The 15,761-nt window shown below is 42.9% G+C and overlaps 1 protein-coding gene across 2 annotated transcripts in view; it reads left to right on the top strand.

Annotated features, from left to right (window-relative positions):
* Nucleotides 1-1,285: 1,285 nt before the first annotated feature.
* The window catches only part of RSPO2 (R-spondin 2), a 161,946-nt gene continuing 147,470 nt past the window's right edge, over nt 1,286-15,761 (top strand). The window contains exons 1-2 of one of the 2 annotated variants that reach the window (XM_060287177.1): nt 1,286-1,726; nt 2,114-2,377. In XM_060287177.1, the coding sequence (XP_060143160.1) occupies nt 2,284-2,377 (94 nt within the window). In that variant the 5' untranslated portion in view covers nt 1,286-1,726; nt 2,114-2,283. Of the gene's footprint in view, nt 2,378-15,761 lie in introns of both variants that reach the window. The other variant, XM_030863095.2, reaches the window with a different exon arrangement.

Here is a 15,761-nt window from a genome sequence, read left to right as displayed (position 1 = left end):
GCTTTGTCAACTCTACTTGTGCCCTATGGGCCAATCTCAGGGGCTGAATTTTCTTATGTGGGAAATGGGACCAGGGACTTCAACTCAGATTGACTTGGGTGTTCTCAGACATACATAAAGTGAATAACACTAAAATTCTTAGCACATAAATACTGCTATGTAATAGTGATTCCATTAAAATAATTATGGATAGGCATTAATGGAACAATTAATAAACATGACTATTTTAATATTCTTGTTGTTTCTATATGATTGTCTCAAGTCTCCAAACTTCTGAACATCTTCTGAAACTGAAGGCATAAAGAAATTTAAATGATACAAAATGCTAGCATAATAATATGGTACCTGAGGTCATATTTGCAAACATTCCTACTGCCATGGTTAGCAGTATAAATTCTTATCTTTTGCCTAGGGGGTAAATACATTCATTCCTACAGTAATGAATTCAGGACAGAAGATTTCACCAGAATGAAATCAGATAGCGTAAGTGTATTTAGTGTAACACTTTGTTAAACAGAGTATTCCCCAAACTCAAGGCACCTAAAAGTTCAATTCAGGAGACTTTTGAGGGTGGGGGAGGGAGGAAGATTATGAATGAGAAATACTTCAGTAGAAAGTGAACTTTTCTTTGAAGAACCAAGGCCCCAGTTTCTAGCGTACTCCAAGAAAGGGATCAAAGTTTTTTGTAAGTTTTTCTGCAGGAGACACAAAGTCAAGAAGTACAACCTCTAAGGATAAGCAAAGTATTGGAATACTCTTTTTACTCCCTAAACCGAAGATGCGTTTTAGTTTCAGCCTTGCTAACATCTTCCTGTAAAACAAAGCCAAGACGTAAAACTTAAGAGTGGCAGAGGTGTGGCATCTTTCGGGGTGCGGCTCAAGTTTAAACGCCACTTTGGAAGCAGCCGTCCCGGCCGGGAGCTCGGAAAGGAAGGTTTAGGAGAAGCCATCAGTCAGTCAGATCTTCCTGCTGGAAGGTCGGCGCTGAGGTTGGAGTCGACCCCGGAGCAGCGGAGAAGACGCCTTGGGGGTGAAGACAGCTGGGCCGTCAGGCCAGCACAGTCAGGGGGCACCTCCACCTCAGCTACTCTTCAGTTTAGCCACCCACTCCAGGAAAGCCAGGAGGGGATTCGCCTGGGGTTAGGCCCGCTGGAGGCTGTCAGCGCTCTTTAGGACCTCAGGGAAACCGGAGAGGTCCTGGCTTTAGGACCCAGGAACTCCGAGGCAGCCCTGACTTAGTTGCCTTGGACCACAGCACCACCTACTTATAGAAGCATCCCGAGCCTCGGCCCGACTGCATCTCCATCGGAAAGTGAGCTCGCCATCCCTTCGGCCTCCCGGGAGCGTTCTGTCTCCCACAGCTTGGAAACGGAGAAACCTTAGCTGTGAAGTGGCTGTGGAGAGAGCTCTGGAAACCGCACAAGTGGACAGGGACCCAGAGAGTGAGAGCGGGCGTAACCCTTGCCGTAGGATCGCACACACCGGCGGGGACGCAGCATCCCAGAGGCTGCGGACCCGCCCGCCCCGCCGCGCTCCTGCTAGGCGCGGTCAGTCCAGAGGACCCTCCGGGCACTTCGAACCTAAGGCAGCCGCCGGGATCCCAGAGCTGCTACGCGCTCCCGGCGGGTCTCGGCAAACTTTTCCCCATCCCACGTGCTAGCGAGGCGTCTCGCTTTCTGAGCCCTGGATGGAGCTCCGCGCCTAGGCACGCCGCACAGCCTGAGACGTAAGTGCTCACGGTAGGCGACCCGCGCCTGGCCACCGCGACCACGGCGCTTGGGTACCCCACTGTGGGACCAAAGGACCGAAGAGCGCGCCTTTAACCCTGCACCCTCGGGAACTGTGGAGCTCTTTTCTTTTCCGGAGCGCCCGCGCAAAGTCCTTTCCCCAGGGTCGGAGCCTATAGGTCTGCAGAGGTTGCTAATTCACTGATTGTAATCACCTTCCTCTCCAAGTTGCGGGCAGCTGTGCGCTTGGGGTTAAGCTGCTCCGCTGCTCCTGCCAGGCAGTGAGTTCGCTTCCCCCCTCCCTCCCCTTCTTAAATTGGGACGCGTGAAGAGGCAGCTGCCTCCCTGGGCCTCTCTCCACCCGGCTTCTCCTCCTCGTCTCTCAGGTTCAAGGCGGAAAGATGCTGGTTGCGCCGAACTGACCAGTGCAGGCCCCTGGGCTAGTGGCGACTCCCCCTCGGCGTCTTCCTCAACAGCGCGGACGGCGCCGGCTCCTCGGATGAGCCCTCCAGTTCCCCGACTTTGAGAGGCGTCTCTCCCCCGCCCGACCGCCCAGATGCAGTTTCGTCTCTTCTCCTTTGCCCTCATCATCCTGAACTGTATGGATTACAGCCACTGCCAAGGCAATCGATGGAGACGCAGTAAGAGAGGTGGGTTCTACCCTGCCGGAGGCGCGTGGGGTCGGGGTCGGGGGCGCGGGTGGCGGCGCTCGCTCATGGGCTCAGGTGGGCAGGACCGTGCCCTCCACCCCCCGCCATTGCGCGCCACCGCTCCCCGCTTTCCGGTCTCCAGAGCTCTGCCGAACGCTGTCTTTTCCGTGCTCAGAAGGCGCGGCGAGCCGGAGCGAGACGCGCGGCGAGCCGGGCGTCCTGCGGGAGTTCAGGGCTGAGCGGTGCGGTCCGTACCCACGTTGACTGCCGAGCTTCTACTTCTGAACTCTTCTCTCTTTCGGTCTCTCTCTCTCTTTTTTTAAGCTTGGCAGCCCTTTTTCTTGTTCTTTTTGTCTTTTTCTCTTTTTAGCCCTCTCAACCATCTTCCTTGCAGCTCATCTTTCTCTACATTCACCACCCACGTGCGGCCCAAGTCCTGACCCCAGATAGCTTTGGACACGGCCTACTACTCGGCGTGTGTGTGTGTGTGTTGGGGTGTGTGTGTATGTCTGTGTCTGCGCGCGCGTGTGGGATCGAGAGCTGGGGAGGGTTACCAAGTCGATGTGGAGGACCTGCATTTCTAGGAAAAGAGCAACATTGATTTCTTTTTCTGGACTCTAAGACTAGGTGGGATGACGTACTGAACTTAGCGCATTGAGCGGCAACTCGTGCGCAGGTTTTTTGGGGGGAACGCTTGCTTGCAGGGTGATGTTTTGGAGACAGGCCCGACTTTGCCCTCTCTCTTTACTCCCCTCAAAAGCAGCTACTTCTGAGAGAAGTGCCGGCGCTCAGTGAAACTCACTTGGCGGCTTTTTGACCTCCTTCCTCTCCATCACCTGTGTGCACTGCGGGGAGGCGAGTGGAAGCCTTCAGAAAGGTTTCAGAAAGCTAGATTTCTTGATGATTTAGTGCGCCTGTATTTCTGTCTCCGAGTTCTGCTGCGCCTGCAGCTAGTCCAACTGCGTTTTAGGGGAAGGGCTGCTAAACACTGTTAAGTCCCCTGAAGGATTTAAACGCAAACCTCAACACCCCCGCTCCCAGCACGCACAGCCCCACCTTGCAATACCGCCTCACGGAAGGTGCACAGCAGCCCCTTAGAGTTTATCCGTCTTGGTCGTGCAGTTTGGACTTCTGCGCAGTTAGAATTTGTCTTGAGGTTAACAGATTTTGATTTTTCTGGGATATGAACGTCTCGCTCGACTTGTGATGCGGTTTATTTACAACTCGTTTCATGGAATCTCCAGTCCTGCATCCAGATTTTGGAGAGAGGTTTCTGCGCCCTAATTTTTCAAAGCTTTTTGGGACGTCGTTAAGCTGTTCTCACCTACCCGCAGGGCTGAAGGTTGGCCGGCCAGAGGGCAGAACTCAGGATAACTTGGTGGTGTGCGATTTCCGCCGCCTCTGCTCTCCAATTGACACTATGGAGCTGTGGTTTATGAGAAGGATACCCCTTTCTCTCGCCCTCATTTCTCGTACTCTCCTTGTCTTTCATTTCTGACATTTGGAAAATGTTTATTTTCAGAAGTTTTTCTGAATAAATGTACTAGGGAGGAATTTCTTCCCAGAGGCCATGAAAGTTTGATACTGATACCAGTCTTGCCAAAGTCCCTTTCCATCTCCTTCACCTCCCCTCTGCCTCCTTTCTCCACTCCGGTATTTTCTTTCCAGGTGTCACTTGGTAGAGTTGGCAATTTTTGATTACCCTGGTCTAAGTGGTCAAAGTGTAGGGAGAGGCTTCCCTACACCCCTCACTCCCTGCCCCCAAGTAGACACTGCAGCCTATTTGGTGGAAAAGACTAAAGTGCTTTAAAATGTTCAGAATACAAAATATCTAAAATCCTTTGCCAAATTCTTGTTTATTAGATGACTTGCTAATTCAGCGATGTCTTTCTGATCCACATTGCCTGCCCCATTGTGGTTGAATTGGGAAGAATCAAGCATGTTGCTTTAGTAGAACTTAATGCAGAGATGCTCTTTGGTGGAACATGACATTACAGCACTCCTGCGGCCAGAAGCGATACTGCATGCTTTCCTTTCCAGTGCCATCTCCAAAGTTCTGCCTATACCTCCTCCTATATCTGATGCAAAACCTATTTGTTTCAAAGGTGCTTTAGCAAAATCTCATGGCAGTTACCACCACATCCCCAAGTGCTGACATTTAGAAAACCAGTTCTAAAGTGTGCAGTAGTGACTTTTGCCAGACAAACCTTTCAATTTAATAAAATTCAAATGCTTTCAAGTACATGTAAACTGGTAAGGTTGCAAAGAAAAAATTCTATCAAAATGTGTGTGTTTTCCTTAACAGATGTCCCTTCCCAAATCTCAAGCTTCTGGCTAAAATAACTGCAACCCTTAAAAGTGACCACACTATCTGTACCAACAAAGGGCGTACTGTGTTTTTAATTAAAAGTGGAACTACTTAAAGTGCTGGCTAGACAGTGTAGGGTGATAGTAGCTTTTCTGCTTTGCAAGGAAGCTTAAGGATTGCATTGTGAGAGTATTGAAATGAATAGAGATCTAACTCAGGTTGTGTGAATTGTCCCTCTTCACAGGCTTAAGCTGGTTTTAATTGATCTCATGTCCACTGATTGATCCTACACCAATTGTTGCATACCAAACAATTGGCTTTCCCAAAGGAGATTGATTTAAATTAGTTCCTTGGCGAATGCTTGACTACTAGCCAAATCATGTCAGCAGTGACAGTTGACATGCTAGAGCCTATTGTGGTACCAACATTTCCCCCTTTCCCTTTGTTTTGGATAGTGGCAGTTAAGTATTACTTTCTAGGAAGAAAAGTGATTAGTACATTAAAAAAAGGTGTTGTGGCTTAGAAGATCAGTTATTTTCTTGGCTTTGTGCTGTGATGTCGGCAGCAGTGATACCAGGATTGGTTAGGCTAATGCCCGGGATCTGATTCTTTTTCTTTTTTTCATATTCCATCTGCAAATAATCAAACCTTCACTGTGGAGCATTCTCAGAACTCCTTTGGCATTATGTTTAGTCTGCTCTATGATCTCAGATGCTCTATAATATCATTTTCTTAATGAAATAAAATTCTTGGCAGAGATCAGATAATTTAGTCAGTTAAAATCAATTGCATCCAGTCTGGAATAGAGAGCAAATATATCCTTTAACTTTATGCTTTATTTCAAAATATGGCCAGAGGATTAGAGACTAGAATGTCAGATAAAACTGTGTATGGGAGAGACTATCATAAACAACACTAGCCATCTACTAGTCTTTTTGTCTGCTTATTTAGAAAACAAAATCATACAGTAAAAGTGCATTTGATAATCACTACTGGGGCCTGGCAGCAATACATTTGAAAGTAAGGCACAAACACAATAGTGAGAATGAATATCTTGTAGATGGGAGACACATGCCAACGTTTTGAAACGCTGATTGACAACTCATGTGGTGTCTATGTGGTAACTCATTGGCCCCTCACCCTCCAGTCCCCTTCAAAAACATAGTCGTTATTAGCTACTGTTAACCCCTGTGGCCTGTATCTGTCTTGGGACCTCTTATGGTTTATTTGTATGGTAAACTGGGTTATCCGATTTGTCTTATTTTTTGGAACGGTTGTAAGCCACATTTCAGGCCGCATTACTGAAAGGTAGATAGACAAATCATAACTTTATTATGGTCTTCTGGGATTTCTTGAGCTTAGTATGTAGTGATTTCATTTTATATCTCCTTCATTCTATTGATATGCCCAGTCACAGATTTACCAGGGATTTATGAAAACTTCTTGATGAAATTCTTTAAAAGCAGCAAGGCTCCCAGACATGTAATTGTGTTTCTGGTGGTCTGATGGTAGGGGGCGTGGTATGACAAGTGTTTCCCGCCATAGCCTTTTCCCTCCTGAAGCCTCAGCTTCTCTCTCCATAACCGCTCATTTTCCTACGATTAGATTTGGCTTCTTCCATGAATCTGAAGTGTTTATCACAAATAGTGTGGTATGTTACTGGCAACTTCGGTTGTTTAAACAAAACAAAACAAAACACTACATTTCCTCTTAAACCTTATAAGGCTGAATTAATTAGTGTTTTAAAAAATCAAATGAGTAGATGTGGAGATATTTACAAGTTTTACAAGTACTTTTAATGATAGCTTATTTCTCACAGTATTCTTTCAAAATACAAAATGGCACATGGAACATATTAACCTACGCTTAAAAGCTTCGGAATACATTTGTAGGCCTGCTTTTTTAAGTTTAGAGTGTTTCAGAAAAGCTCATGTGATGTTTTAACTTTGCAGCATAAATATGTTCTTTCTTTTCTTTTGTTCTCTTGTTAATGGGCTTTTCTTCCAGCATAATTCTGAGTTTTTCTGGCCAGTACCTTACCAGTGCGCAGAGGTTAGAAAGTTGCCATTTCCCCAACCAACGTCTTATTCCTCTCTTGAAATTTGGAAATGATTCAGAATAGGTGACATTTCCTCAGGCCTCCACTTATCCTGGCTTTCGTTATCTGTTTATAAAACTAGCTTGGGTCAAATCCAATGTTTACAGAAATCACAAGTTGGAGACGACACTTCTAATTTCTTTTTTTTTTTTTTAAATAGATTTTATTTATTTATTTATTTATTGGCTGCGTTGGGTCTTCTGTTGCTGTGCGCCGGCTTTTTCTATTTGCTGCGAGCGGGGGCTACTCTTGGTTGTGGTACGCGGCTTCTCATTGCTGTGGTTTCTTTTGTTGCAGAGCACGGGGTCTAGGCGCGCGGCTTCAGTAGTTGTGGCACACGGGCTTAGTTGTTCCGTGGCATGTGGGATCTTCCCGGACAGGGATCGAACCCATGTCTCCTGCATTGGCAGGAGGATTTTTAACCACTGGGCCACCAGGGAAGCCCCGACGCTTCTAATTTCTTAATGCAAAACTACGTCTTGATTTATTCAGAGACTAACTGGACAGTTTATAGATTATCCAGGCTTTTTACTTCTTTTCTTCCAACTGACTGCCTTTTGAACCTTTTTTTTTTTTTTTTTCTGGAAATAAGCACTCTTAGCCCTCCCAAGTTCAGGAAATAGATGACAGACAAATCATGTGACAGAGTACTTGAGAACCACCCTGCTAAAAGGAGGTGGTAAGCTCTGGGATAAAAATAAAGTTTAAAATGTTCTTTTTCCAAAATGTTGTGATGGTCACTGTTTTTTTCCCCCATTATCTGCCACAATCAAGGATTGACCATTAGATACAGTGTTGCATGTCATATTTATACATTTTCACAATTTTAGCTGGAATAAATATGGAAGGCACTAATGAATACAGTACATAAGTAGTATACGATTATATATGATAGGGAAGGCATATCTACTTACGTGCATATACGTACGTGTATATGTAGGTCTGTGGGGTGGGGCATGGTGTAACTATGGAGAATTGGGTTTTTGTAACTAAAAAGGATTTTTACTCGTCTTTCCCATTTTTCATCTTTTTCTCGGGACAACAGAGCAGGACAGGGGTAGGTGGGGGGGCTGAGGACTAGAGGAGGGAATGGGTAAGGATACGGTGTTTTTATTCTTTCCAAGACCCACCCCCCCACGTATCCTTCTCTCCTCTAGGACCTTTCTGTAACCAGTCACCCTCTTTTCAAGCCTGCTGCTATCCCGCCATCCTAAAATTCCTAGGACCTTTCTGTAACCAGTCACCCTGTTTTCAAGCCTGCTGCTATCCTGCCATCCTAAAATTCCTAATTTCCTTCTTTCTCACCTTACTTTCCAATCTTTTTCTTGACTTCAACCCTTCTCTTGTCTTGCCTAATAATCCGCTTTCATTCACTCACTTGTCAGTCTGTCACCATCTGGCTTCTACCTCCACCATTTCATCAAAAGGGTTTTCTTAATGGTCATCCATTCTCACTACTCACCTCAGTGCCAACCCTGCCAACGTTACAGCCCTCCCGTCTCTGAGATTATCACTCCTTTCCAAAGAAAGTCTCTTCCTCTGGTTAGTGACACTGTACTCTAGTTTCACCTCCCATATTCTGCACATTTTTCTTCTTTGGTCCCCTCATTCGGAGTAGGTGTCGGCTCCTATTTCTTTACCTTTATTCTTTCCCTTGGGGAATTTTATCCATCCCTTTATCCTCAACTGCCTTTTCCATGTAAAGTCCTTCAGTTCTATCCCCCTTTTTTTTGAACTCCAGATTATGTTACTCTCTGATTTCCCAGCTACTGCCATATGGATAAATATTTCATGCACCCTCATATATGGATAGGTGTTCCATTCCATGCACATTCAGTCTTGACAACTCAATTCCTCTTCTATGTGTGGAATTACTCTTCCTCTCCCAAATGTGTTCCTGTACCTGTGTTCCTTTTTTCTGTTCAGGGGTTTCTGTGTGTCAAGGCTGGAAGCCTAGCTGTAGCCTTTGACTTTCGTATTGTCTCTTTTGTTGGTTTGTTCAGTCTTAACGGGTATCAGAAATGTTGTTTACGTCTACCCCATACTCTCCATTCCCAGAGGTATTTCCTAGCTCAGGTCCTCACTGACTCATTTCCCATCATCCACTTCTTCCTCACTCCATCCTTTACAATGCTGCCACATGGAATTTTTCTCAGTGTGATCCACAGATCTGATCATGTTACTTCTTTGCTAATAAACCTCAAACCTCCCAGGTCTCCATATTGACTGCAGAATAAATTCCAGCTTCTTTCACTTTACATTCAAGGGTACTCTACCATCTGACCACAGCCTGTTTCCAACCTTCCACCACCACGAAAGCACTGTATGCTTAAGCTACACCATATGAGTTCATTTCCAAGCATACCGTTATGTTTTCATGTTTTTGGGTTGTCGAGCATGTGGTGGTGCCCAGCTAAATAAAAGGTCACCGTTTCTGTGAAGCCTTCCTGGAATTTTCCCTAAAAGCTTTCTTAGCTTTTCATGCTACTCCTAAAGGACTCTCATTTCCCCCTTTATTTTGGCTACTTTGCCACATGTGTCATCTTTACTATATTTTAAGCTCTTCTAGGGCAGAACTTTGGCATACTCATCTTAATACTCCCCAAACCAGGCCAACTAGAGTGCTTCCTCCACAAGCTGTGGCTGAACAAAAAGTCAGTGATGATGAGATTTTGTTGTTTGCCCTTAAAATAATGCTAATGACTTAATGAGAAATGTTTTTCTTTTCAATTCGAAGTTCTTTGGGCATAGTTGAATGAATAATTAGGATAATAGGTATAATTTGATTATTTACTATTCTTTTTTAGAGTTTAAAGATGAGCAACACTGATATATAAAAGCATCCCAGTCTAGCCTTATTCTGAAGTCTCTGATAATCTTCAGAATTTCAGAGTACACTAGTGCTTGCGTGTGTATTCATATACCTGTTTATTATTTGAATGATAGAGTATCACAAATGGTGGGTGAGTTTGGAGAGGGGAGGGGGGAAACTCTGTGGGAGTCACCCATATCTAAAAAATACTTCTAAACGAAGGGCCAATAAAGGATTTTCATCCCCAAACACTTTGTCTGTATGAATAATTATTTAGAGAAGAAAGAAAGTAGCATTTATCTTCTTAAAAGGCAGTCATATTAATAACATAAATAAATTAGTGCAGGCAAACATTCAATCTTATATTTATGACTTTAGAATAATAAATATAGCAGTGTAGACATACCTGTGAGAGACACAGGTGTGTGTGTGTGTGTATGTGTGTATTTTAGAACAAGTTCTTCTGTAGGTGTGAGCAGACTACATAGTTTTTTGTACAGTGCCTTCCAGGAGAGCACTGACATTTTGCTACCCTTTGAAGGAGGTGAGACTGGTTTAACTAATAAAGAAGATGAGCTGCTTACTGAAATGTATAATTTAAAAAACTAATTTTTAAGTGGAAGAAAGCTTAGAACTAGAATCCAACCCTCCCGAATTCACTGGCTTTTCCTGTACACAGTACACTCTGAACATCAGTGTTCGTTTTAAAAGAAGAAATCACCTTTGAGCCCATTCAAAAGTTCTTTGGACCCAGAGTTTTACTGAGCCTCAGAACTTCCTACAACTCATAATTATGCCACTAAAGTAACTGGTATTAAGGAACCGAAGGCTGAGTGGGTGGAGTGACTGCGGTGTAAGAGCATAAGTGTGATCTGGTAAAAACTTGCATACTTGTGTTGCTAAATTTTTTATCAGTGTTCTTGCATATGAATTATAGGAACTTCTTTTATTTCTGGTACTCCCATAGCCAGAACAAATATCTGTGTGTCTGTGGGTGTGTGCTTGTGTATCAATATGTTTGTTTGTAGGTGTGTATATATGAATTTTGTACATACACTTATGTGTTATGTATCACATAAGTGTTATGTATCATAACACCATCATATGATCAGCATAGCCAATCAAGGTTAGAGAAAAGCTAGTAAATACTATTATTTTTACTCTTAAAATGTAGAGAAACTAATTGTAGGTAGCTCTCCACCTTATCTTGTCATTTGGGGAAAACCTTTACAATTTACTTAAAACCATTTGATTTTCATCACCTGCTGAAGGATATTAAGAGCACTTATAAAACAGCTGGTTCTGCACGTTTCTTTTGAGCAAGGCTTCTTAACTTGGGGTCCAGAGATGGGGCCAGGGTTTCTGTGAGACTCCTGAAATTAGATGCAAAACGTTTTCTGTTTCTTTTTAGCATGTAAAGAGAGGATCTAGAGCTTTCAGTGAGGTCTTAAAGTGGCCATGGTTCATCTTTCCTTCAACAGGTTAAGAAGCATTGGTTAAAGAAATAGGAGGTAGACCTTGTTGAGGAGCACGATGCCAACTGGCTGCTTCAAATTGACATAAACTTTTAGGAAACAAGTGTGTATTTTCCATATGTGGGTTTCCAGCCATTTGCCGTGTGTATAATCCACAATGTGAGGACACATTGGAAACACTATCTCAAGACTTATTTCAGTAAATAATTACTTGGCTAATAATACCTTTCTCAAAGGCAATAGTTGTTACATTCTATTTCCCTAAAAAGTTTATAGAAGTACAAAATAAACACAGAATAAGGGGTTCTGTTAAAGCTTCTCATATAGTCTAATTTTTATCTCATTAATAAAACAGTAATATAAAGTTTTAGAAATCAGTGTTGCAGTTTTCCAGCTGATGATGTGCAGTGCTGGCATTGATAGGATTTGTATGTTTCACACTGCCAGTTCACAGACTGGTCAGAACCAGGCTTAGCACTCTTCAATTCTGGCCACGTAGGCTTCTACAAGATCCTTGCTGCTGGGTCAGCACACTTAGAATTTTTCTACCATGATGGCCTTCCTCTCTCACCTATCACTGGATTCAGCAATCCAACCAGCCACTTAGCAGTTAAAACACACAGAGCGATAGAGGGCGCACTTTGCATTCTTTTCCTCGTGCTTTGTTCTCTGAAATGTAGGTTTTTGTGCTTGCCTTGCCCTGCCCTGCCCTGCCGGGTAGGTTCAGGTGGGAAACCTGTTCTACTCTTTCCAGTAAGATTGAGGCTGTGAACAATTTGACCTCCTCATGGAGAGACAGGGAAAAGGAAAAAGTAAAGAGAGCTTTCAGTTTTACTGAGAATTTCTGGTTTTGGTCCCTAGTCTCCTTTTGACAAGACCTTCTCGCCAAAAGGCAGACTTAACCAAACTCACAGTTTTAATATCTGTGAGGCAGATATGAAAGCTAGAGATTGTGTTCACCGGGAGGTGGATTCCAGCTTCTGTAGCCACTTTGGAAAACATTAGTTTTTCTTTTTTTTCAATTAAATTAAATTTATTTAAATTAATTAATTAATTTTTTTCTTTTTTTTTTAAAGAATGTTTTCCGTAAAGTGCATGCCTAAAAATTTAAGCAATTGGTAAAATTCGGAGTTGACCAAACGACTCCAAGTTAGTACTTCCCAATTGTTTGCCAAATTCTTTAATCTTTATGTAGAGACCCATTTCATTCAATGGATCTCTCACATTGCAACCCTTTGAGAATGATAAAAACTGTCTGATCTTATCTTGAAAAATCTCAAGTTTAATTTTTTTTAGGTTCTCTTTCCCCTTCATGTAATAATGTCTGACATAGGATTTAAAAATTCTCTGGCCCTTCATTGTTGATCACCTTACATTCTGTGTTCTAATGCCTCTTTCTTGGCTTTTGGGAACTCCCTGGCAGTCCCGTGGTTAGGGCTTGGCGCTTTCACTGTGTGGGCCCGGGGTTCAATCCCTGGTCGGGGTGGGGAAACTAAGATCATGCGAGCCGAGCAGCGCTTCCCCCCCCCCCAAAAAAGTCTGGCTTTTAATGTTGAAGACAGTTGTGCTATATCTTCATTAACCTTCCTGTGTATCTATGTATTGATAGTAGACCAGGTTTCAAGTTGAGTCATAGCTGGGTTAATATTCCCATGATCAAGTGATGTGTCCTGTGCCCATCACACCCTTCCCCTCTGCCACCCCCCCACACCCCATAGCCCTTTAGAGTGACTGTGGTATTCATTATTCTCAGGTGTTCCACTGCTATAACTGGTCTTTGAGGATTCTGCACTGAATGATCCCAGTGGCATGGGAAGAATTGTACCTGGGGCTCCCAGGTCACCATCCTTAAATATAAATTAAAGCAGTCCTAGTCTGTGACTTGTCCTCTGGGTAGTTCTTGTAGGTGGAAGAATATCTTGTTAAAATTCTAATTTTTGACACTCACTTCTTGATGATGTTTTAGAGGAGCACTTCTTTGGAAGTGTGTGTATGTATGTGTGTTTAAGGGTCAGGTTTACAGGATATTTTGAGGGACTCCTGGGTATTAGTTCTGAGCTCTAAGTCAATATGAAGACATGACAGAGAATAGCTGTAGGTGGAGTGAATAGAAAGAGCAAACATTAAACTTTTCTGTTGACACAAGGATCTGGGTATCTGTCTGATGCTTAGGGAGAAATCAGGGCTGTCTTACCCAAAGTGTTCCTTCTACTGGTGAAATATACCTCATGGTTACTATCCTTCCATCAACTTAGTATTATAGAGAAACTTTGTTAGGGATAGGAGACTAATTTGAAAAACCAAATGTTGTTTGACAGTGGACAGCAGTGGTTCCCAGAGGTGTGATTAGTGGGTTGAGGTTAGTTTGTTGTGGAGCCTCAGAAAGCCGTTCACACCACTCCTGGGGGTCAATAAGTCACGTCCTGGCTGATGTGATTCTTGACTGAATCTGTCAATTATGAAAGATTTCTTTGTCCCTCTCCCTTTGAATAATACTATCCTGAAAATTGATCTAGAGCTTGGCAATTGTCTCTTGAAAATTGATGGTCCAAAGTTATGAATTTTGTGCACTTTAATTGTTCTCTCGTGTAGAAGTAAAAATAATTAGTTCTTTGCAGCTGCTGTGGGTGATCTCAACATGATTTTGACTTGAAAGCGACTCAAAATGAGTAATAACTGTTCTAAAGGCTTTGGCAAGCTTCAGGTAGTCATCTTTTTTGTTGAATTCTGGGAGAGAGTTTTGAAGAAATGGGAGAGTCTGGACCTAGAGAGAGGAAGAAAGCAGGATCACTCCTTTCCAAAACTTGAGGCCTGTCACATGGAAAAAGGGTGTAATTCGTTCTTCCCTTGGGATTAAGGCAAAATGAAGGAGGCTCATAGGGAGGAAGATTATGGCTTATATTTAAGAAACTATCCACTCATGTAAAAGACCCTTTCTTGATGCCCCGAGTCATTGGAAACTGCCCTTTTCCAGCAGCAGAGGGTATCTCTTAAGAGTGTTGTAAAGCCAGTGGCTGTATTGAGTGTAGAGAAACCTTGAAGGGCCACTCACACCATAAGAGCCATGATGAGCACATCTGCAATGTATCTGGCATCTAATATTTAAATAGAAATTCTTGTTGACAATTATTCAACTCAAATTATAAGACCCAAATAATGTCCTTCCTAAATAGAGAACACTAAACAAAATCACTTCTTTAGATTCTTCATCACATGCCTCTGTCATCATTCTAAACTTCAGTAATAAATAGTATTATACATATTGAAGTCTAATCTGAATTCCTAAAACAGAAAAGATGTATCTCTCAAGTCTTACAGGACCAGGATGTCAATTTCGAGAATGTTTCGTTATAAGAAGGTCAGATTTCAATGCAACTATAACCAGCATGGGTTATGCCATACAAATACTTTGCTTTCTTTAGTGGGGTTACTAGACTGGAAGATAAAGGAGCATTGGACAAAAATTCATAAATAATAATACTTTGCACTTATGAAAGCATAATAGGGTTAAAAATTCTTTTGGAACAGGTAGAGAAATGGACATATATCATCTTCTGTTACTTACTTGAATTACATTTGACAGAGTGGTGAGTAATGGATTGATGTGCACTTTGCAGGAAGCCTCTGGCATAGTAAAGGACCCCTCTTCAGCCTAGTTTGGAACAATATTTTCTTAATGATTAGGTTGAAAACAGATGGGCATGCCATCCACACTTGTGCATAATATGAAGTAGAAGAGGACGCTTAAAAGGTCGGTTGACGTTACAAAAAGATCTCGATGGCTGGGAATGGCAGGATGAATTTGTGAATGAAATCTTTTTCTTTTTAAACATCTGTATTGGAGTATAATTGCTTTACAATGGTGTGTTAGTTTCTGCTGTATAACAAAGTGAATCAGCTATACATATACATATGTCCCCATATCCCCCCCTCTTGCGTCTCCCTCCCACCCTCCCTATCCCATCCCTCTAGGTGGTCACAAAGCACCGAGATGATCTCCCTGTGTTATGCAGCTGCTTCCCACTAGCTAGAAAAAAATGCAGAGTTTAGATCTTAAGATCTAGGACCCAACTATGGATGAATAGGATGTTGGAGGCAAGGGGTTACCACTGATTTTTGAGGTGACAATGTGATATAGTTGCAAAAAGAAGTTGGCTACATTAAGAGAAATATTTACCTAGATTAAAGAATGAGGCAGATGAAGGTCCTCAGCCCACACCAGTGGTTTGTTCTAGATGTCATTACTTTCAGAAGTGCATTTGCAGCACACATAATACTGTATTGATTTCCTAGGACTGTTGTAGCAAAGTACCACAAACTGGATGGCTTAAAAGAATAGAAATTAATTTTCTCACAGTTCTGGAGGCCAGAAGTCCAAAATTAAGGTGTCAGCAGGTCTGTACTCCCCCTGAGACTATAGGGGAGGATACTTTCTTGCTGCTTCCAGCTTCTGGGGACCCCAGATATTCCTTACTTTGTGACAGCCTAACTCCAATCTCTGTCTTCACCTTCACACGGCTGTCATCCCTCTGTGATGGTCTCTCATCTCTTCTTATAAGAACACCGCTTATATTGGATTAAGGACCACACCAGTGACCCCATGTTAACTTCATTTCAGCTACAAAGACACTATTTCAAAATAAACGCACATTCACAGGTACTGAGGATTAGACTTCAGTGTATATTTTGGG

Source organism: Globicephala melas, chromosome 17, assembly GCF_963455315.2.
Source record: "Globicephala melas chromosome 17, mGloMel1.2, whole genome shotgun sequence".
In the NCBI taxonomy this organism is placed as follows: Eukaryota; Metazoa; Chordata; class Mammalia; order Artiodactyla; family Delphinidae; genus Globicephala; species Globicephala melas.
The sequence above is the reverse complement of the archived record's forward strand: the minus strand, read 5'-3'. Positions and strand labels throughout refer to the sequence as shown.